The 24,182-nt window shown below is 37.0% G+C and overlaps 2 protein-coding genes across 8 annotated transcripts in view; one reads left to right on the top strand and one right to left on the bottom strand.

Moving 5' to 3' along the window:
• The first annotated feature begins 453 nt into the window (after window positions 1-453).
• On the top strand, window positions 454-2,182 carry mid1ip1l (MID1 interacting protein 1, like). Its single transcript, XM_058397286.1, has 2 exons — window positions 454-604; window positions 979-2,182. The coding sequence occupies exon 2, from the start codon at window positions 1,040-1,042 to the stop codon at window positions 1,520-1,522; it is 483 nt and encodes a 160-aa protein (XP_058253269.1). The 5' UTR covers window positions 454-604; window positions 979-1,039; the 3' UTR covers window positions 1,523-2,182.
• A 10,047-nt stretch (window positions 2,183-12,229) lies between these two features.
• Window positions 12,230-24,182, bottom strand: part of bcorl1 (BCL6 corepressor-like 1) — a 32,383-nt gene continuing 20,430 nt past the window's right edge. For all 7 annotated transcript variants that reach the window (XM_058397587.1, XM_058397591.1, XM_058397585.1 and 4 more), the window contains exons 6-12: window positions 19,918-20,123; window positions 19,425-19,688; window positions 16,363-16,529; window positions 14,992-15,137; window positions 13,146-13,223; window positions 12,742-12,910; window positions 12,230-12,658 (exon numbers count right to left, since the gene is read on the bottom strand). In XM_058397587.1, the coding sequence (XP_058253570.1) occupies window positions 12,340-12,658; window positions 12,742-12,910; window positions 13,146-13,223; window positions 14,992-15,137; window positions 16,363-16,529; window positions 19,425-19,688; window positions 19,918-20,123 (1,349 nt within the window). In that variant the 3' untranslated portion in view covers window positions 12,230-12,339. The remainder of the gene's footprint in view (window positions 12,659-12,741; window positions 12,911-13,145; window positions 13,224-14,991; window positions 15,138-16,362; window positions 16,530-19,424; window positions 19,689-19,917; window positions 20,124-24,182) is intronic.

Below are 24,182 nucleotides of genomic sequence, written 5' to 3'. Positions count from 1 at the left end.
ACAGGATCTGTTTCTGCTGGTTCAAGAGCTGATCGGTTAACAGGATTAAGGGAAAGCAGGCTCAATTATATTACTGCAAGGATCAGTAGTGTGTTTCTCATTCTGACTATTTCAATATATTTTATTAAACGTATTTCAAAATAATTTCACTATGTTAGATAGAAGGTGGTGTAAGATGTCATGAAATATGTCACAGTTAGGTAAAGAAGAATAATCACTCGTCATGGTCAGCTAAACCAAATAATCTGAGTAACTACAATGACAAACCACATCTCCCTTCATACTGACCAAAGCACTCGGGTTCACGGTTTAGCTCTGACTAAAGATGATGATTGGTCGGAAAAATAGCGACTCAATTTAAGGGCGTATTCTAGAATGAAATCCTGACGCTGGATTGGCTACTGAGAATGCCAATCATGCTGTGAACGCTACACCATTGGATGAATCGTTCAACTCGCGACAAGTCAGAGCTATAAAAACCTCCTACTGCAGTTACTGACAGAAGAGTCATTCTTCTCCGGAGTGTGGAGTAGAGAACCCAAGAAACAGCAGATCCAAACAAAGCTTCGAGGAAATTTGTGCTCCAGGTGTTAGTTTCATCCAGGTTAGTGTTCGTAGTGTTTATACGATTTGATGTTAAGTCCGTGTTTAGCCATGTGCTGGCATCTTCGTGTTAGGAGCAGCGTATTGAAGGGCTTGGTCACCCGGCTTGTCTAAATATTAACGTTAATTGTGGGCGACTTTGCTTGATCATCTTAAAATGCTTCACTGCTCACTCGAGATGCTTCATAAATTAAAACGACGAGAAAAGTTATCTATTATCATCAACGAATTTAAACGCTTTAATCTTATTAGCTTATCTGGCCATGTTAAGCTAGTTTATGCATGCTAATGAAATCAGTGATCGCGGTTTCTTCATCGTGCATCTTTTTCCTGATTACAGTAACAAAGTTTTTTTATGTATTTTTTCCACCCCAGGTTTTAACCGGCATCTGCAGAACTAAACTCGCACTCCGTCAGTGGTTCAAACTCCAACACCATGATGCAAATAAACTCGGACGCCAGCTTTCATAAGCACTCGCTGCTAAACGTGATGAACCGCTTCCTCGCTGCGGCCAACAACATGGACGAGACCATCATGGTGCCTAGTTTACTGCGGGACGTACCACTGGATGAGCAAGAAGGGGATACGTCGATGCACAGCAACAACGAGCTGCCCTTCCCGAGCAAGCAAAGGGACATGTACGAGCATTACCTGTTGCTGAAGTCCATTAAGAATGAGATGGAGTGGGGTTTGCTGAAACGTGACCTGGGTGGCGGCGCCAGCTTCCTGGAAATGGCGGTGAAGCAGGAGGAACAGCAGGTGCCAGACGGACCAGCAGAAGATGACGCCGACTTAGAAAGCCAGTTCCACTTCCACCTCCGTGGACTCTTCGGGGTCTTGTCCAAGCTCACAGACCAAGCAGATAACCTCACAAACCGCTACAAGAGGGAAATCGGTGGTGGGAGTCTGTTACGATAAGACCTATAAAGCTTAACACTGGACTGCAACTTACACTTTGCTGAGGGATGATGCTCGAGCAGTTGGACCCTCACATCTAGGCTTGCCTATGGACTCTTGCTTAACCTTTTTGCTTTTAAGCAAGAACTAAACCAATTTCCAGGTGCACAATTAATCATAAGTAGTTACTGCTTTTATGGGGGATGAACAGAAAAGCTGTGTGATTTCAGAAGCGTTTAAATTAAAGGCTCATATTGCTGTGACCCCATTAGGTGTCTTCACTTCACTAAGTGAATGACCGACCCTTTACCATGTGGCTTTAAATGTCTGTCTTTGGTTGATGTTGCTCACATTTTGGGTTGTGTTGGAGAAACACTGAATGCTGGTTATTCTGTTTTTCTTCACATTAGATTAAATTCTGTAGAATGTGGTCCTGTAATATCCCCAGGCTAAGTTTTAACAAGGCTTGCTCTTCTGCACTCCAACCAGAGAAGGTGCCCCTTGGGTTGTGTTCTCCATGGAAAAGATAAATGTTGTCTCTCTTGATCAGTTTGTCCTGTCTGAGTACTACTGTTGCCACATTTTAGTTTATTGGTTTTTGTTTTGCCCTAAATGTTTACTTTTTATATGTATAAAATGTAACATAATGAGTATAATAAATAAAGCAGACTTTTTAGTGTTTTCATGTTTCATCTTCACTTGAAGCAATCTTATCTTAAATGTTGCTCCTGTCTGTGGTTAACCTAATAGGCTTTGAAAGGAATGTGCCCTTTTGCTGGCATGTTTGAACCTGAAAGCTGCCTCACTTGCTAATGTGCAAATGCCTAAACCTGGATTTGCTTCTAGTAGTTTCCCATGCCTTAGCTTTGGGCATATAGCAACCATTATAATGTCTTCATAAACACTATTGTCCTTGTCTTCCCTGACACACCTGAGTCTTTCTTTCTCCTGGCACTTTCCCATAGTAACAGTTCACTCAACTGTGGCTGTTCCGATAACAATGCTTTCAAGGTACAATGGTGATTAAACGGGGGGTGTTGAAACAAACAGCAAGAAAATCATGACTTCAATGCAAGTGTTAAAGACTGGAAATTAATAGTGACTTGGTCTCTAGTGTATCTTTTCATAAAGAATATAAGTGCACACATCTGACCAACAAAAGGAAAAAATAAATGTGGTGGGGTGTGTGTGTGTATATATAACAGCAAGGCCAGTTCATCTGTGTTATACACATAAGTATCAAAAGATGGATATGAGATTAGTGTTTCAGATTTCAGCTTTTATTTTCTACATCTAGAGGTGTTAAACAACATAAAACCTTTTGTATCAGACCACACAATTCTTCATTAAGCAAAAGTATATGAACAGAGTCTTGGAGTAAATAACACTTAATATTTGTTTGTGTATTGCTTTGCTTGCAATAACTGCATTAAGCCTGTGACTCACTGATATCACCAAACTGTTGATTTCTTTTGTGAAGCTTTTCCAGGCTGGCACCACAGCTTTCATTTATTGTTTGTTTTGGGGGTTTCCTCCTTTCAGTCTTTTCACAAGGTAAAATGTGGCTCAACAGGGTTAAGGTCTGGTGATTGACTTGGCCAGTCTAAAATGTTCCACTTTTCCCCCGATGATTTGTATGAGACTAGATAACACAGTCTCTTCACAAAGTTGCCTGTGCTCATTAGTTCCTGGAGAAACTGTTTTCGAAACCCCACCACATTGCTCCATTAGTACTGACGATATTAATTGCAACACAGTGGTTTTGAGCTGTTGCAGTATTGCAAAGTTCACGTGTACAGATACACAGATCTGACGTTTCACTGTCTGGTTTGATGCAAGCATCACAACAAGAAGTTGAAAAAGTATGCTAAATCAGCACCTAAACAAAAAGAATATTTTAAAAGATGTTTTGTTTTTTTTTCAATTTGTTTTTGGTTTTGTATTGATGAGACAATGACACTGATACCCACAAAAACATCTCTCCATATAAACACCCCTCTGATTTTTTTGCTTGTGTCAACAGCATATGAAAAGGTCAACGCAACATAAGCTTGATTCTCAGTCAGTAACTGATCCTGATTTACATGATGATGTTAGCACTTATAAGGCAAACACTGAAAGCTGTTAAAAAGTGTGCCAACATCTGAGTGGCTCATCATAGCTCCATGCTACTGATCACAACAAGACTGCATGATCAAGCAGGCAAGACTTGGCACAGTGTTTGCCAGGCAGCTCTCTGGGCTGTATTTATGTTCTCTGACACTCATCAAAGTCACTTTCTCAACAGCTATAAACTAAATGACCTAGTTATGCAAGATGTGTCCATGCTGTCTGTGTCAAACTACCCAAGCACATGAATACTAAAAAGTATTAGTGATACAATAAATCTTGGAAATATGCAAATGACCGTTTTAATGTACAACAGTAGTGAGCCAGTTGCTGAAGTGCCTGGGTTTTTATTTTTTATTTTGCCTCTAGGGCAAGTGGCAGCTCACAAGATCAGCTGGTATTAGGCCATGCTCACCCCACTGGCCTTAACAATACTTAGCCTTGTGTATAGAAGGAGAGCTGTAATGAGTGAAATACAGCACAGTGACTCTGTCTCACAGTAATCCTACACAATAATGCAATAAGCTACACTTTCAGTAGCCAGCACAGTGCTTTTTGATGACTGCAGGGTGGGCTGAATTTTAGTTTTAATTCTAATGTGAATTGCAATAAAGTTTAATACATGGGATGTCAGCCATGACTTAAAAAAATTTAACTCTTCAGAGTAATAAAGGTGTGTTTACTTTTATTGCACACTCTGTATTTTTATGATGACTATCAGTACACATACAAGTACAGTATTCAGTGTTCTGGTCCAGGCATGTACCAAAGTGCCATGAATGGACTGATATGGTTATAAATAATATGTTGCTATTCACTGCACTTCAAAATGATTTCATGCGGCTGAGATTTATGGAAGACAGCTGGATACAGTTAAAGATTTGAGAAAATACAGTAATGCATTCATTGTGCCCTGTGCTCAGTCATCTGCTTTCAGACATGGTGTTCCCCATTTTTCTGATGTCCTTCCCACTGAGCTCATACTGCCCTTCTGCGATTTGTCATTTGACACGTACTGGCTTAGCTCCTGAGTCAGTCCTTAGCTTCATTCAACATAGAACAAACCTTGATACTGACACTTCTTGTATCAGCCTCAAATAGAGGTACACACAACACAAATTTCTGAACACAATCAAAAGTTATTTGTGATTAGAGTGGTGCTATATTAGAAATAATTGACATATTTATTGACAAAAACAATAAATCCAAAGCAGATTTCTTAGATGTTCCCATCTATTTTGAGAATCCCTGCTCAGGTTACCTTATCTGACGTCGAGCCAAAATGTCTAGGCATGCTCCTGCTACAACACGATCATGCTCTCTGTACCTGATCAGAGCAAAGAATCTGATTGGTGCACCATGTTGCTGGAGAAAGTGCATTGGTTACACAAAGTGGGTGTAGAGCTCAGAGATGTTTAGGGCCTGGGTTTCCTACACTCAGGGTTTGTGTGTCCTCAGCAAAAAGCCATTAAACATAGCAGCGCACATCTCTTTAGCTCTGAACTAGTCACATCTAGTTCGTTCTATCTTAATCAGTAAACAACATGCTTTTCAAGTTACCCTCACAAATAATTTACATTTAATCATATTTTAAAGTGAATTTCCCTGAGTAGCCTCTTTTTTATTTAGTTTACATTTGATTTCTACTTATAAATAAAGATTTGTGTAAATATCAAGTATATTTTAGTGATGATAATATAATTATGATGATTGCTCAAGATCATAAAATGATCATCACTAAGAATAGCGCTGATGTAAACTTATTTGTTATAAAAAATACACTTCAAAGTTTACTTTAAAATAAATGGCGAAACTAGAGTCATTATATAGCAATATTATAAAGCAATATGATTTGAATGGAATGTTATTTATTTTTTTTTTAGATTTTTACAAACTAATATTCAATTCTAGACACAATATGAACAACTTACATGATTGTTTTTTTATGCATGTACATTATACTTATGTCTAGTTACAAAACAAACACCAGATGTTAATAGTTTGAAATTCTGAGTCTGTCTTTATTCAAAAAATAAATTCATATAAAGTATTTATAAATTATACCTTAAACATTTATGAAGCCATACATGCAATCATGTGTAAAGAATTCACACCAGAATATTGACTAAACTGAAATAATGTATTGATGTGCTATTTATTATGGGCGAGTAATGATTCATGGACTGGGTCTCTTCCATGTAACACTGAAAAAAAAAATCTCAGATCTGTGTGTGAGTAATCAAGGCTAGACAAGGGTGGAAGATTTGTGATGCACAGCACGCACCGGTCACTCAGCACTTCTACACTGCTGCAGCAGACAATCAGAGGCCTGCAGTTGGAGGCGGTCCATTTTACTGAAAGTTACTGAGTTGAAATCCCTCTTTAGAAGGTAATGTGTAGAAGAATCCTTAGAAAGTATATGTGAAGGGTCATAGTATGCATGTAGTAGTAAGTTCCATGTAGTGTATCAGTTATATTTCATATCATGATCCATACAATAAACTATCTTGGTCAACTTGTGATTCAGCACAAAATGCTGCACTGGATTTGGGGCTTGTGTCAGCTATGAATAAGGCTTGACAAGAACAATAAATGGCACTGGGTACTTCACAGTTATTTTAGTTACACCTATATATAGCGCATAAGAATATTTTCCCTGGCAAAAGTATACAGTTATAGATATTTAGTATATAGTTACAGATTATGTCCTATTTAGGCGTGTAGTTATATCCATTATTGAGCACATGCTAGGTCAAATTATATATATATATATATATATATATATATATATATATATATATATATATATATATATATATATATATATATTTGACCTAGCATGTGCTCAATAATGGATACTACTAAACGCCTAAATAGGACATAATATATATGTATATGTGTATGTGTGTGTGTGTGTGTGTATAAGAAACCCAAGTGATTTTGACTGGCATTATTTATCCAGGCGCGCATTATTTAACGTGTAAGCAGTGTTTCCTGTTCCCTTTAAGTGGTGAGAAACTTACCCCATCTTTAGAAGTGAAGTATTAAAATGTGAAAGAGCAGGAAAGGAAGCCTCTAAGCTTTCCCTGAGCTCCCAGCACTTCACTTCAAAAGGGGGGAAAAAGCGTGTGGGGGTGGCTTGGGCAGTGTGAGTTTGGGTACGGGGTTGAACTCCCTGAACTTTGTAAAAGCAGACAGAGCTTCAAGAATAAATGAAGACCAATTGTATCTGGGGCTTTGCAGTTTTCAGGTGTGACACAATTGATGACAAATTTAGAGCTGTTGGAGGCAGTTCTTCATGTTGATGTGTCATCAATATTATTGTATTGCAGTGTTCATTCCTTCTATCATGCATCTTCAGTAAGCACTTTATCCTGGTCAGGGCTGTGGTGGATCCGGAGTCTTGTGTGGTTACACCCAGTTGAGGAGTGTAGTGTAGCACTCCCAGGATTCTGTTCGCCTATTACTTTCTTTGAAAGAGGAAGTCAGGGAGTTTTGGTTTTCTTCATTCTGAAGTTGTTTCCCATATAGGCCTATAATTAATGTATTATCCTAATAAAAATATAGTAAATAGGGCTTTTTGTACTATGATTGCTTTATTATATTAAGTACACTAAATCTGTCTTTGTAGTTCGTAATTACACTTCAACAGAAATGTGGTAGATTCCTGCTCTTTGAGATTTGCCCCCAATTTTAGACCAATCTGAGAGCTGAGCTGAGCATCAACTAGCCAATAGCAAGATCTCAGAGGTTTGGAGAAGTTCCTCATATATCTCAAATCTCTCTGTACTCCTTATACAATTGCATTATCTGGGCTATGAAATAGCTGCCTCTGCACCCTACTTAGTGCACTAATAAGTCTAAAATGTAGTAATTTGGGGTTGAGCAGGTATAAGTGAAACCTGAAGCTGTGGCTGTAATTAGTTTGACAATCAGTTCTTGTAATCAGTTCTTCCTTCAGCTCAGTATAACATCCTAAATCCATACTGTTTCAGATTTTAAATGGATTTGACAATATGATGTGCCAGCAAACACAGACTTCGCACCCATACTGAGAAAAAAAGCTTGAGACAGCACCAGGCCTTTCTGTACGTATAAAAGCAAAACAATTTTTTTAGTAAAATAAAATAGTTTCACATGCATAATGTCAGAAAGACACACAGCCAGTTCCACACCTTCCACTTCAGGGTGTGCGATAAAATGTCTAAATAGCTCTGTGCATTGTGCCAGACTGTTGGTTTTATAATTTGAAAGATGACCACACCAATCATATTCACAATGCATTCAGCTAAGTAGGTGAAGGTACTGTTGAGTGCATGAGCGTTACCAAAAACGATCATGACGTGACACTGTGGCCCATAATTTTTGTCTCGCCAATTCCTAATAATTCTTTCCTTGAACACTTTCCTGAAACTCTTAATGACAGGGAAGAGAGTATACTATCCCTACAACCCTGACATTACAGACAATTTGCTGTATTGACACCCAAAATATATTGCAGTTTTTGCATGTTTCTTGTCAAAAAGTGCTTTTTTTGAAAGCATGTGGTGATTTGGGTATATCTAAAATAAAATATCTGGCTAGGTTTAAAGTTTTCTACTATATTCTTTCTTTCCAAACTGACTGAAATGGAGTGAGAAATAAAGGGGTGTTGGAGAGTGTCTATAAAAAGATTGATCGAAGGCACGTCTGCACACAGACAAGCAGTCCGTCATGGGCCACAGTAAGATTCTCTCAGCCACATAATATACTTATGCTGAGGTCATGGCTTATTTCTTATTTTTTATCATATTGTACAACATTTTAAGATTATTTGAAATAATAAGAACTTTTTAAATAGGCTATTGCACCTTCAATTAACCTTTAACTCAACTCTCACCACTGTGTTGAACTCAGCTCTTCATACCACTGAGTACATTCCTTCTGCATGCTGAGGGGCTTTTAGCACCATCAAATGACTCAGCACTACTCAAAATACAAGTTAAGTAATTAGTCAATACTGAACCATGGACCATTACAGCTTTTGAATTCCACATTTAGACATTCCTGGGCATCATAGACATTTGTTATGTACTAACTACTGTATACTGGGAATACCCCACAAGACCTGGCATTTTGGATATTCTCTGACACAATACAATTCTGCCATTATCAAAGTTGCTCAGATCCTTACTCTAACCCAATTTTCCTGTTTCCAAATCATCAAATTCAAGAGCTAATTGTTCACTTCCTGCATAATATACCTCACCTTGACTGGTGCCACTGAATCAGATAATCAAAGCTGCTCATTTCAGCGATCAGTGGTGTTAATGCTATAGCTGATCAGTGTATACGTAAAGAATGATATGTAATAAAGTCTCAGCATCATGGGGGAATATATATATATTCCACTATTGTTATTGTTTTGTGACAAGAGTCCCTTACAAGGTAATAGCATTAGTAGAGGGATCTTGCTCCAGTTGGTTCCTGTAGGACTTTCTAAGCACCTTTAAATTTGTTGGCTTGTTCATGAGGACTTCAATTCAGACAGCAAGCTTGCAGTAAGGTTTAACTCTAGCCAGTGTGTGTGAGTGTGTTTTTACCATTTCTGTGTTTATTTGCAAGTTAGTTTTGCTCATTTCAACTTGTTGAAAACTTTAGCTATGGACAAGTCTGAATCTCCTGGCAAAGGCAGCCAGGCTTTGGTCTGAAGTATCCTGACAACTGGAAGAATTCTTGGGTGTCATCTTCACAACAGCCATGGAACAAAAAAAACAGCCACCAAGCATTAATGATCCGGATCCATATATTACAGTGGGTATTGGGCACCTATGCTTTCATGCAGTTCTCTTTGGCTGATGAACATTCACACGATCGAAAGGTTTGATTTTGGTCTCATCTGTCCATAGTACATGTTGGATTTCTCATGGTGCTCATGACTTCTTTTAAGATGGAACAATGTTTTTCCAAAAATCTGTTATTTTGAAAGAAGTGTTTAACAGTTGATTTTGAAACTTGACAAGCATAAAACTGTGTATTTCTAAATATTCTCTTTTTACCTCTTTCAACATCATCCTCACTGTGTGAGGAAACTGAATGCTCATGTGTCCAATTCATGCAAACTTCCAACTATTTTTGTTATAGCCCTATATATATATATATATATATATATATATATATATATATATATATATATATATATTTTTTTTTTTATTATTAAATCTATGTCTATTACATTATTTGTGTAGGTCATCAAACACTTTGTCTCTTCTGTGACATGGTAATGGATAATGGATGGATTTTACATGAGCAACTTCAAATATATACCACAGGGAAACATGGTTAAAGGCAACAACAGAATTCTTGGATACTCAGGACAAATGACCTGTGGAAAATATTTTAGGAGTGTCCATCATTTTGGTGCATGTATTTTTGTGAAGAAAATGTTATTTAATGTGGGATTTTTAAAAATTCATTTAGTTTTTATGAAAGGTGCCCATAATTTTGGAGAACACTGCAGACGAGTCATGCCATGAACTCTCATCCCCCTGAACAGATTAATGAACAGCCTAATAACCTCTGTCCTCAGACTGTACTTACATCTCCACTTTTGTAACTTTGCCCTGTCTCTTTGCTCCTAGAGTGTGGAGACACAGTGATAGTTTCTCAACAACCGAGTCCATGGCTAAATCACAAGCAGCTCCTTGTACTACAGTTGAACTATATCAGGATTTAAACAATGGATTTTGGACCCACTGTTTGCTCTAACAGGCAGATATTTGAGACTCAACCTATAGACTTAACTTATGCCCCTTTACTGTCTGCCTTGATCAACTGCATACTTTCTGCTATTTTTATATAACAATTAGAGGGAAAGAATATATAATTGTGAGACACAATTGCTGTCCTGTGGACGAAAACTAATACTGAGAGAATCCTTCTCAAACGATTTTTTTCAGGCATATGTTTTTGTTCATATTGGAATGTAATGATGCATGTCCAGAGAAATAGGTGGTTATATGTTCTGTTGGACAAATGTTTTTCCCAAATGTTTGTGTCCAAAAACCTTGCAATCATTCTAAACTTTCATTAAGCAATGTGTGAACCATGGCCAGGGTATGAATTACAGGCTTAGCTCACTGAGAAAGGCTTTTTTCTACAACCGCAAAAGCTCAGAATTGAGCAATACTTGTACATTGCACTGAATATTACAAGTAAAACTTGACAATCATGCTTTATTCTGGTTGATTTCTTTTTAAAAGGAATCGGATAAACACATCCCCTCTGCGCATCACACAGACAGTAAACCTTCAGAATCAAGGCTTGGTGGATTTCCACTGGTAATGAAACTAAACTCTCTTTTTACATTTATCACTCTTCAGTTAAATAGTATTTATTGGTTTCAGTTCAAAAAAAGGTCAATGATTGTCAACACAAAATCTATCTTAGCACCAGTACAATAAAACTGTACTTTTGCTTGTTAAAACACTGTTTGGAGTGAAGGAGAACACAACATCTGTAGGGTAATGGGATCATTAATTGTACATTTCAAATAAAGCACCAACCATACAAAGTAGCTTTCATATATCATTTGTCTGATACACAAAAAGTCAAATATATTAATGACTATTAAATTAAACACAAACAGTCAAACCATGTAAATAAAACACACCATGCACCACAATGCTCACTGGAACCGGGTACACTGGGGAAAACAAGGGACGCAAGAGAGGTCTCCTCTCATGACCTTAAACTGAACAAGGTGCTGGGCAATCGTCCAGAACAAAGTCCCTAGCAAAATCTTCCAAAAAAAAAAAAAAAAAAAAATTCCACAGGTTTGCTTTTTCTTCTTGCTTGCACAAGGGCCTTCATACCTTGATATCTAACAATCTCTTTAGGTTTTGTAAACATAAAATGAAACTCATGTCAACTCATTCATGTATAACTCGATACCTTCAGAAATCAGAATTAATTGGATTTTATAAATATGTAAGAACAATCCTTTGCCTGCTACACTGCAAAGAACCCAACCAAGATTAATGCAACCAGTGAAGGTGTTTGGAAGCAGAACTGTGGTGGCAATGTGAGCCGAGGTACAGTGAGGTAAAGGAGGGCAAGGCCGATCGACATATGTTCTGGGTTAGGGGTCCTCACAGAGAGAGTGTGAAACAGGGAGAGAGAGAGACTCTCACAGGTTTACAGAGGAACCATCTGTCCCAGAGTCCTTCCTGCCACAATGAGCTGGCCATAAACCTCTTATTTCACCAAAATAAAACAAAAAGAATAATGCCTTAGGCACCCTGTCATAACTATTCACATAACCTCAGGAATAAACAAACATTAAAACATATCAATGATAAATTACAACAAAACTGGGCTCACCCTGATGTCAATATATACATACATATTTACATATACTTATAGCTTTATACATATAAAAAGATTTGAGAGAAGTTAATCAACAGTGAAAAATACCTACAGGTTGGGAACAGAAATTTAATTTGTCCACACTGCTAGAGTCCTCCCTTCTCCGATGAGTGATTTCAAGGCAAGTCAGTCTAAATTGACACCTTCTGCTGCTGGAAAAGGAAGGTATTCTGCACGAAGGGTGTGTTCTGCAAGGATCTCATCTGTTTTTGATGAGCCATTTTGTGTACATACAAAGTGCTGGTTTTAGTAGCAGTGCATCTACCAGTAAATAAAGAGGCGCAAGTGCCTGTGAACAGCTACTCACTCATCTCAGGACGTCGCTATCGGTTGCAGAGGCTATCTCTGACCTCTGACCTCTCATCATCATTGTCGTCTTCTTGTAGCAGCTGGATGGATGAGCCTAGCAGTCCCTGTAACTCTGGTATGCATCGCACCAGCTCGACTGTCTCTTCTTCCTCCTCCTCATCAACGGGTCGCAGATCATCTGGGGCAATGCACGTCTGACTAACGCTCACCTGCCTCCAAAGTTCGGCCCTTGTGAGGCTCACCACCTCAAACTGAGGATACCTTGCCCGAAAGATGCGAGCTGAGACCTTCAGGCGCTTCAACACATCCATCAGCAGAAACCAATTGCAAAAACTGTAAATGCAGAGACATAGGCTTAATATAAATGGGCTTATGCATGCATAACAGTGTTAAAATCAGGTGCTTTGGTCACTCACCCCTGTGTTAGTGATACTTGAACATGGTAGCAGGGTAATAGGGGTTCAGAGGAGAACTCGAATAAAAGGCAATCAATGTCCTTTTCCTTTCCCTGATCTCTCCATTCTTCCTTGTCTTCCTCTTCAGGCTGAGACAGCAGGAAGTCCCAACAGGCCTCCTGATCCTTCTCTAAAAAGTATTCACAGATATAAACAGAATGACAAGACAACATATCCCTGTGAGTAGAATGTGCTAATGCTCCCCCTATTGGACATCCAATTCAGTAAAAATTGTTCCAGACACAGATAAATTCATTCCTGAGTCCTGACTTGACCAGATGACCAGAGAAACGAGACTACGTTCATTTGGTGGAAGCTCAAATTATTAACTAAATTCTGAATTACACATTTATGAAGTTTCCTACCAAACACTGAGCTGCTGTAAAAATCCCACTGTAGACTTGGGTCCTGATCAGGGCGTCCTTCTAGGTCAGTGAAGTACTCTGAGAGAGAAAAGATACAGTGAACAGGATAAAGATAAAACTCTATTTTGATTGTTCAGCCCATTAAAGAAAACATAGGAAGACTTAATTTTGTATTATTTCCAAAAGCCTGATAAGTAAATTGCTTGTTAAGCTATGCAAAAATGTTCCCAACGTGATTGCATATGCTATTAACACAGGGTCATGTTAAGATTTGGCAACATAAGTCATTTTATTTTCCAAGTGATTTTCCAAATTTCCTGTGATTTTCTCCTGCAAAACTGCATGACGGGTGAGCACTGGAAAAATATCTGTGAGCTTGTACAGTAGCCTCAGATTTCTGTTCAAGGCTAACAGCAGTAGAAGGTGGCCTTCTGCAGTTCTAACCCAACTACTATAAGCTCAACATGCTTTCTGAGATGCTTTTCTGCGTATTATGGTTTTAAAAAGTGGTTATTTAACTTGCTGTAGCCATCCTTTCAGCTCAAACCAGTCAATGAAGATGCGCTGAAGGATAAGCATTCATCTGCTATGTTTACTTAATGTTTAGGTTATTTGATGATTTTATCTATAAAAATTCTTCCTCCTGATAATGTCATTGTGACTTTAAAGGAGCAATTGTTTTAAATATCAGCCTCACATGCCATTCCATAGCCTTTTGAGTGCATTTACAGCCTAAAATATGACAATGTGATTACTTTACTTTATACTCATACTATATAATACTAACTATATACTAATACTATACTTATGCTAATAATGTGCAAGAAAAGCCTCTGTATAGTGCCCAAGTCTGTAGATGCACCTTGGGTCTAAATACCCATTTCTGTACCAAATCCACACCAAAAAAACATTTAATTCAAGTCTGACTGTTTCCAGCTGATGAGCACTGGAGGTCCAAAAGTCACATCAATATTTACACTGGAATAGTTACATGTATACAAAGACCGCTTAAGCATCTGTTTAAGTACATGTTTAGGCGTCCAATTAAAATATGATGCAAATTACATACACATAGTTCACACCTCCAAAGTCGCAAGATTTTCCTTGGAGTAGAAATGTCTGAAATTAAGGTTTTCAATAGTGTCTAGACCACCACTTTTAAACACAAGCACTAGTGTTGGGGAAAAAATAAAATCAGAGATTGAAAAATGCAGATTATAGAAAGAAATGCTGTTTTTACCCTAATGTAATACTATGTAATATAAAAGCAGGAAATGAAAATTAAAAAAAAAAAGATGATATATAAATATAAGGATAGCATATATATCTATATAGGAATCTTAAAAGAATAGGAATCAATTAGAAAAATATTGCTGCACAAATAGTCCTAGTTGGTTTAATTCAACAATATTGGCATCTACTTATTTTTTATATTGTGCACAAAGAGTGGAGACAAAGTTACTAAACTGAGGCCATGAAATTGTAAGGTGTGAGTGAGATGAAGGCTACTTTAATCACACTATTAAATTGTTTTTTTTCAGTTGTCAAGTAGGAAAATTGTAAAAAAAAAAAAAAAATGTACATTCCTGTAGAGAAAACATGAGCATTAAATCCACCACATTTAACTCATTTTGTCATCTTTAAAAAACAACCAAAATACAAAACAATGCCTTAATTAAGAGTTCTTGGACCTAAAATGACCATACTATTTATGAATTAATTCATTAATAGTATGTCACATTCAATATTTTTATTTGTGTCTATGTACAGTCCAAAATATTCATTTCAGTGTGATATATTCTGGGTACAGAAATAAACTGTGATTAAACCTGTGAATAAATGTTACCTTTGAGGAAGGTTTTCATGCTGGGACTTTGGGCCAGTTTAACAGCTGTTTGGCCAGAGTAGGTGGCCAGAGTTGGATCTGCACCGTGGTTTAACAGCATCCACACTGCTGGCAGGCTATCAGCTGCAACCGCATCATGAATGGGGCTGCAAGGATTAACAAAATCACTGAGTTAATATTGTTTTTGTTTACACTAAATACATTAAATCCAGACCACTTTTTCTGGATTCACACTGGATGCATAACATAAGCATTGTGACTATTCTCATGTCTATTCACACTGGAAATGTTTCAGCAGAGATTCTGTGAGTTTCTGACAGCAGAAAGCACAACAAGGCACTTTAATTGTAATCTCAGACAACTCCATCATTTGATTACCAGTCTGAAAAGTCTGACAGCCACATTAACTGTTTAACATTTAATAACTAAATAGAACAGAGAAGAACAAGTCAATTTTGTGAGCTACTGGAAACCCACATTGAATCTTGCCCCATATTGGCCACACAGCCCAAACTCTCCTGTTGACTAATTAATTGCACTCACCTGTTGCTCACTACAACACTAGTGGCCTTTAAAAGACATTTCATGTTGTAACAAACACTGTTTTACAGGCTTATATAATAATTCAAATTAGTTCAATTTTATTTGTATAGTGCTTTTAACAATGGGCAATGTCACAAAGCAGCTTTACAGGAACATAAAAATTCAAAATAAAAATAAAGTTTAAAATACAAATTTATGTTTATCCCTAATGAACAAGCCAGAGGCAAAGGTGGCAAGTAAAAAGATGACATTGGGAAGAAACCTTGAGAGGAACCAGGTCCCAAAAGGGATCGCATCCTCATCTGGGTGACACGGGAGAGTAAGATTATAAATAATGTCCTTTCTACAGCTGTAACAGAACTATAATAAAATATACACCATCACAATTCACCATGAGGAAATCTGCACATTACTGTATAAAAGTTGGTGCTGATCTTTCAGCAGTAAGTATACTTTTGGACATATATGGTATCTTTCAGCATTAACAGTGCCTTCATAGATGTGACACAGAAAATACCAATGCCATGGTACTAATATGCCTAATATCATGACAGACCCTGATGTTTGAACTTTATGCTGGTTACATGCTGGATGGCCCTTTTCCAAGAGAACATAAAATATTATTTCCCTAAATAATCTGAAGATTTAAGTCTTTAAAAAATTAATGATATCATCCTGACATGACATCAAACGATGCTACACACCCAGTGTGAATGGACCTTTAGTAATCATCAGAAATAGACCTGTAAAGTACAGCTGAAGAAGGCCTATAAAATTCAAAATGCATTAGACTAGTCCACTGCTGGTATTGTGTGTCCTTCTGCTTACCGTGTCCCATCTTGTGCGCTACAGTTGACATCAGCGCCATGTTTCAGCAGCACCTGCACGATGTGCGTCCAACCACGAGCACATGCCTCGTGCAGTGCTGTGTAGCCAGCATTGTCCCGGCGGTTCACCTCTCTCACATCCTTCTCCAGGCAATATAGCACCACTTCCTTCATGCAAAAAAGGGGAAAACACATAACAAGCAAAAAACCTTGAAGCATGTTGCATTCAGTTATCAGACATTATAACTTATCTATCGCACTGCACATGGTGTAGTTGTCTAACTGAATCCAGCAGTATTTCTATTATTAAGTACATGTCAGCCATCCATCTTAACAATACTTGAATGTAAAAGGAACCCATAAAGGAAACACCTAAATGTGTAATTTACTTTCTTATTTAGCATTGGGTTTTACATGAGACATGCAGTGTGAATACACAGAGATGCCAATTATAGGCCTATATGAATTTTATCAGACACTACAACTGATTGAACAATTCATATTATTCTAAAGAGTAAAACATTTGCTATCGAATACTACTACTGTGGATTATGATGACCTCAATTACAAAAAAAAAAAACAGCTGAGAAACAGCTATCGAAAATGCTACTGAAAATAGTCAAAACAAATGAACCTTATTGTTTTTTTCTTTGGTAAATATGCACATGCGAACAAGTATGTGGACATGGCATATATATATATTCCGTGGATATTTCCGTAGCAAAAGAACAGGACATGCTGACATGTTAGAAATAATGATTTTGATGGAAATGATGAATGTTTTCTTCAAAGTTTGCCTTCATAAAAAAAAATAAAAAATAGCCTGGGCATTCTAGCTGTCAATTTTTCAAGATAATCTGATGAGATTTCACCCCATGCTTCCTGGAGCATCTCCCACAAGATGGATTGGCTGATGGAGTCTTCCTCCGTAGCTGAAATCAAGCTGAAATATGCAAGTGATCCCAAACTTTTGAGATAGTGTATATATACACACTACATACTACCATACTACATTATATATATATATATATATATATATATATATATATATATATATATATATATATATAGTATAGTATAGTATAGTATACTTTTGGACATATATGTTATCTTTCAGCATTAACAGTGCCTTCATAGATGCGACACAGAAAATACCAATGCCATGGCACTAAAATGCCTAATACCATGACAGACCCTGATGTTTGAACTTTATGCTGGTTACAATCTGGGTGGCCCTTTTCCAGGAGAACATAAAATATTATTTCCCTAAATAATCTGAAGATTTAAGTCTTTAACAAATTAATGATATCATCCTGACATAACATCTAACCCTATTCCTCCGTAGCTGAAATATGCAAGTGATCCGGTAGTGTATATATATACACTACATATTATATGTATGTATGTATGTATGTATGTATGTATGTATGTATGTATATATGTATGTATGTATGTATGTATGTATGTATGTATGTATGTATATATGTATATATGTATATATATATATATATATATATATATATATATATATATATATATATATATATATATACACACATACATACAGCCCTGGAAAAAAATAAGAGACCACTGCCCAATCTCCGGATTCCAATCTCTGGAATGTCATCAAGAGGAAGATGGATGGTCATAAACCATAAAGCAAAGCTGAGTGGTTTGCTTTTTTGCAAAAAGAGTGGTATAAAGTTACCCAACAGCAATGTGAAAAACTGGGAGAGCATGGAGCCAAAATGCATGCAAATCGTGGTTATTCCACTAAATACTGATTTCTTAATGTTATTTAGCCAAAGCATTAACACAATTTGTTTACAAATTATCTGCATTTTGTTTTATTTGAGTTATTAAAGCTCTGCAAATACTGCATGATCTTGGCTTATTTTGATGTGTTGTCATTTCCTTTAAATATACACTCTAAATAACAATAATTATATTTTGAATTTAGGGGAAATGAAACAATGAAGTTCACAAAAAATGAAACAAAAACTGTTCATCTCACCAATACATGCACCTGTAAGAAAAAAACATAAGAAACTAATTATTTTGCAGTGGTCTCTTATTTTCTTTCCAAAGCTGTGTATATATATATCACACTTTTAAGTGCACCAAACCTGTTCCAAAGCTTTAGACATTTAATATGGAGTCCACCTTTTTGGCTGTAGGCTGCAACCTCCAGTCAAGTGGCTGTTGGAATTTGTGCCTATTTAATCAAAAGGTTGGACACTGCTGTCTGGGTGAGAAGGCCTGATGCACAGTTGACATTCCAATTCATCTTCAAGTTGTACAATAGGGTCAAGGTCAGGGCTCTGGGCAGGCCAATTGAGTTCTTCCACACCAACTTGCTAAACCATGTCATGGAACTTGTTTTGTGCACAGGGGCACTGTCATGCTGGAACATCTTTGCTGTTCATCTAGGCTGTTTAGTTCTAATTCTAGACAACTGTGTACTTTCTACTGTGTACTTGCCTGCAGAAACAGTTTGGGGTTTGGTGGTCAAGAGTCTGATATTATGCACACCAGAGGGTGAGATACCCTAAAATGTTTTTTTCCCCTTAAATTGTCCACATCACAACTTGTTAGCATATTCTTACAAAAACAGTGAAGTTGCTTTGTGCTATTTTTAAATCTAAAAAAACAAACAAAAAAAAAAACAGCACATATACCATTACTTTCTGTTTTTATTTGCATTTCACATACTTTCCCAAACTTTTACAAAAGTTTACATTTTGACATACCATCTGTTATAGTAGTATAAAATTTGGACCATTCTCTGGTGATTTTAGTAGGCCAAACAATGTTCTCAACTATTTTTATTTCACTTCATGAACATTCCATACGTCCCTGTTCAGACATGCTTAATAAATTCGGCATATAAAAGATAAGGTATAGCAATTAAGTATAGCTAATGCCAAAATTTGGGATCACCAATTTGCTACCATATGCCCCGCCTGGTAGAACTACACAAGTCCTGTGAAACACCACTAAAAGATAAAGGTAACTGATATAATAGATAACTTTCATATAACATATATGAAAAAATAATAATACCTGGTATCCCAGCCTAGCAGCTCTTTGTAAAAGAGTCTCCCCTGCATTTTTGTTCACAATCAATCGGCGAACCTCTGGAGGTACAGGACGGCTTGGTGTGGATTCTGGAATCCCGCCCTTTCCAGGACCTTTCTTCTTAGGAAAAGGAGATGACGATTCCTTTGGGGCAGAGAAAGGAGTGGAAGGTTTTTTGGCCACAGGACTGTCCTCATCTGTGGAGATGCATGTGGAGCGCTTCCCTGCAAGGCCTCGTTTGATCTTAAGCTGAAGGGAAATTATCAGTTAAGGAGAAAGAAGGACATAATATCAAAAGAATGGCAGAAGTCCAGCTACTGAGAAAGAGCAAATGTTCACTTTTGTAGGAATTTCCTATGTCAGCAGAGGGCACTGAAAGACCAAGTAACAAATAAGCACCTTTCCCTTTATAGACTTATCAAAAGAAATTAGCTGTTATAAACAGATGTTATTTATCAAGAGAAGACATTTAGCCCACCTTTTTCTGTTCTTCAGCATCACACAAGTGCTTGCTTTTAAACTTTCTCTTTCCTGGAGGTTTGTCAATAAATTCAGGGGTGGATGGACTCTCCTGAAGACGCATGGTCCCTGAGCGGGTGTTCAGGGACTTCTTGGGGTTGTGGTCAGGATTGGGATCATCACATGGCAAAGTGGCAGTAAGAGGAGTAAGAGGAGGGTCCGCATCTGTAAAAACAAGGATGAGTTAGCTTTCTTATTCATTTTTATTAAAGGATGTGCTTAATGACTGTATATCTGGTTGTCTTTAGCAATTATGTGAAACAAACCACAAATTTTAAATTTCATCTCCAAAAATCACACGAGTAAACCACCTGACAATGTTAACAAGCCATGCAGCAAATTCTGACATTTTAATGGGAGTCTCTTTAATAAAACATTGGATGTATGTTTTTATGGATTTACATGTACACAGAGCTTAGACATAGTATATGTTTTATATATGAATTTTTTTTTTAACATAACTAAACATATGTGCATTTGATCTTCATTTTAAAAACATTTAAAGATTGAAGTAATATAGCAAAGTCTTTTTTTAAATGATCTGTAAAATGTAATTTAAAAAAATCCAAATTCTTGTGAGGTAAAAGTAAGGACACCCCCCGATTTATTTGTACTTAAAATGGATAAAATTTGATACAGGTGTATCACATCAGCTGCAAATTTTTTTAGAACATTGTTACAGAGCATTTTGAAGGAGGCTTGCCTTATTTAAACCTCAGATATTTAGCTTGGTTTGCTATTAATTGTTGAAAAGAGAAGTATCACCATAAGTCTGATAAGGGATATAAGAAGATTTGAAAAGAATTTGTGATCAGCCATTCCATTGTCTAGAAAATAATTTACAAGTAGAGAACATTTAAAACAACCGCAAACATGACCAGGTCAGATCGTCCAAGCAAATTCACCCCAAGAGCAGACTGCAAGATGCTTAAAGACGTCTCCAAAAACCCTAAAATACCATCACAGGACCTACAGCAAGCTTTTGCTACAGTTTATGCCAAAGTGCATGAATCCACAATCAGAAAGAGACTAGACAACTTTAATTATTATGCGAGGTATGCAAGAAGGAAACCTTTGCTGTCTAAAAAACATGACGGCAAGACTGAAGTTCCCCAAAGAACACAGAGACAAATGCCAAGACATCTGGAATAATGTCTAAAGTTGAATTATTTGGAGACCATGACAGGGCATGTTTGGTGTAAACCAAATACAGCATTTCAGCAAATTAACCTCATACCAACTGTGAAACATGGAGGTGGAAGGGTTTGGTTATGGTTATGGCCAAGTCTCCATCATAGAATCCATTATGAATTCTACATTGTATCAGAAGGTGCTTGAGGAACATGTAAGACCATCCGTCAAAAGATTTAAGCTAAAGCGGAACTGAACCTTGCAACATGACAATGACCTAAAACATACCAGTAAATCCACCAAGGACTGGCTGAAAAGTAAAAAACTGAGAATTCTGGAATGGCCAAGTCAAAGCCAAGATCTAAATCCTATTGAGATACTGTGGGGTGATTTGAAATGGACTGTGCATGCAAGAAACTCCCCCAAACATCACACAGCTGAAAGATTTCTGCATTGAGGAGGGGGGGGGAACTTTCTTCCAGTCAATGTCAGAAACTGGTAGATGGCTACAAGAAATGTCTCATTGGGGGAAACACTAGCTATTAGTGCATAGGGTATCCTCTATATATATATATATATACACATATATATATATATATATACACATATATATATATACACACATATATATACATATACATACATACATATATATATATATATATATATATATATATATATATATATATATATATATATATATATATAGTCTTTACTGAAAACACAGCCCAGTGCCCAGTACATTTCCATTGGAATACCAGTCCCAATGGGTAATTAAGGTGTTGAGACTCACTGCACTTTGGCATAGATTCTACAAATCTGTGGAACTGTAGTGGAGAGATGAATACCAGTCTTCCAAATACTCCAACTGGTGTTTTGATGATGGTGTTGGAGAGCTATCTAACACACTGGTTCAAAATCTCCATTGAGTCTTAATTTGGGTTGAGATTTGGTGACTAAGAAAGGCAGTGAACACAATTTATATCATTTTACTTCTCATCAAACCATTCAGTATAACTTTGTGTATGTGGATGTGGCACTGTCATCCTGCAAGAGAAGTTCCACCATATCATATACGGATAGGATATGGGTGACAGGATGCCATACAGCTGTATATGTATACTATACTATGTTATTCATATACTTGCTACCTGAAAGTAATTGGTACCTACAAAGTAAAGGTTAGTGTGGCAGACAAATTGTGCATAACCTGCTGCAATCAGTAATTGCTCACTTAGAAAGTAAACAATATATTTTAGTTACCTGATAATATAGCCACTGATTGTAACTACAAGGAAGGTGCTTCTGTGGCAAATGAGAATATTTATTCCTAAATACAGTTACTGCAAATACATTTTGGATATAAAGAAATATGTGCTCATATATACTTAGAGAGCACTTCATTCGGAACACTTCAGCAATGCCAAGTAGAGCTTTACTTTGCTCTCAAATCTTTGTATCATGAATGCCACAAGATGTTAGAAACATTACTTTGAGATTCTGGTCGAAGCTGACATGATTGCATCATGCAAATCCTATAGATTTTTCAAGTGCACTTTCCTACCCAAGTCGCCGGTTCTATCGGGAGATATTCAGATCCAATGAATAGGAAGGCCACTGAAGGACACTGAACTCTCTATCATGTGCATGAAACCAATTTAAGATGACTTTTGCTTTGTGACATGGTGCATTATCCTGCTTGAAGAAGCCATTAAAAGGTGAGTAAATTGTGGCCATTAAGAGATATACATGGCCAGCAACAATACTCATATGCTGTGGCATTCAAATGATGATTAATGCCAAATTGTGCCAAGAAAACATTCCCCACACTATCACACCACCTCCACCAGTCAGTCAATTGACACAAAGCAGGATGGGTCAACTGATTCATGTTGCTGGCACCAAATTCTGAATCTATATCCGTGTACCTCTAAAGAAAATGAGATTCATCAGACCAAGCTATGTTTTGGTAAGACTGCAGCTACAGATTTCTTCTCTTGCATGACAGGAGTGGAATCTGACATGGTCTTCTGCTGTTGTAGCTGATATACCTGAAGGATTGAGTAGGTGTACATTCTGGGATGCTTATCTGCTCACCACAATTGTAGAGTGGTTATCCGAGTTACGCTAGCACTTGTGACAGTTCGAGCCAGTCTGAACATTCTCAAAGATCAAACCAGGCCTTTGTTAAAGTCAGAAATCACATTTCAATACATACTATTGGCGGGCTGATGAGATAATTGCATGAACAAGGAGATGAACAAGTGTTCCTAAAAAAATGCTCAGTGAGTATATTTTTCATATTTTCAAAAACACAAAGTAAAACAAAGTCGTACATTGTTAAAGCAGAGATTAAAAAAAAATATATATTTGAAAAGCAAATTGCGATTAATGGAGAAGCCCTAATTTCTTGTATTTTGCCTGAATGCAAGGTATTTGGGATTTGACTTCATGTTATATATAGTCACTGGCTATTAATTTTTAATCTAAAGAGTTTGTAATGTAGACAGAAAATTTTAACTAAAATGAGGCTGCATATGCAGGGTTGTAAAATATTGTTAATTTATTTATTCAAACCAGCCATAACACTCCTGTCTGTTCCCAACAGTTTTTTTTCCAGAATGAATTGACCCAGGACTTCTTGTCACATAATTAATCTCTGCACCTCACTGATATTATTTACTCATTACTGAGGTGAAAACGTTTGAGGCAGTTTTACTTGAATAAGAGCTGATGGCTTTGAAAACTGCTCAAAATTGATTTTCACAGTGAACAAACAGTGATAACATTCTGATAGATGCCATTGTAAATAAAAAAAAAATACTCAACATGAACAATATACATTCCATTCAGGTTTCTTTGTATAGCGCTTTTAACAGCAAACATTGTGTCAAAGCAGTTTACAGAATTTCAGATGTATATTTAGATTCCTAATGCTTATGTCAGAGTATAGCAAGGAAAAAAGTTTTTAGATGGGATTTAAATAACAGTCCAGTTTACAGATTTGTAATGGGAGTCTAAGAGCAATGCAGCACTGAAGCCCTAGCACCTATGGTACAGAGACACCAAGGTGGAACAGTCAGTAGGCCGGCA

The sequence above is a fragment of the Hemibagrus wyckioides genome, linkage group LG08 (assembly GCF_019097595.1).
Source record: "Hemibagrus wyckioides isolate EC202008001 linkage group LG08, SWU_Hwy_1.0, whole genome shotgun sequence".
NCBI lineage: Eukaryota > Metazoa > Chordata > Actinopteri > Siluriformes > Bagridae > Hemibagrus > Hemibagrus wyckioides.
Note: the sequence above shows the minus strand (reverse complement) of the source record. Positions and strands in the feature narration are given on the sequence as shown.

Excerpts from the sequence above, each read along its gene's own strand:
- mid1ip1l (XM_058397286.1), top strand. The coding sequence starts at position 1,040 with ATGATGCAAATAAACTCGGACGCCAGCTTTCATAAGCACTCGCTGCTA.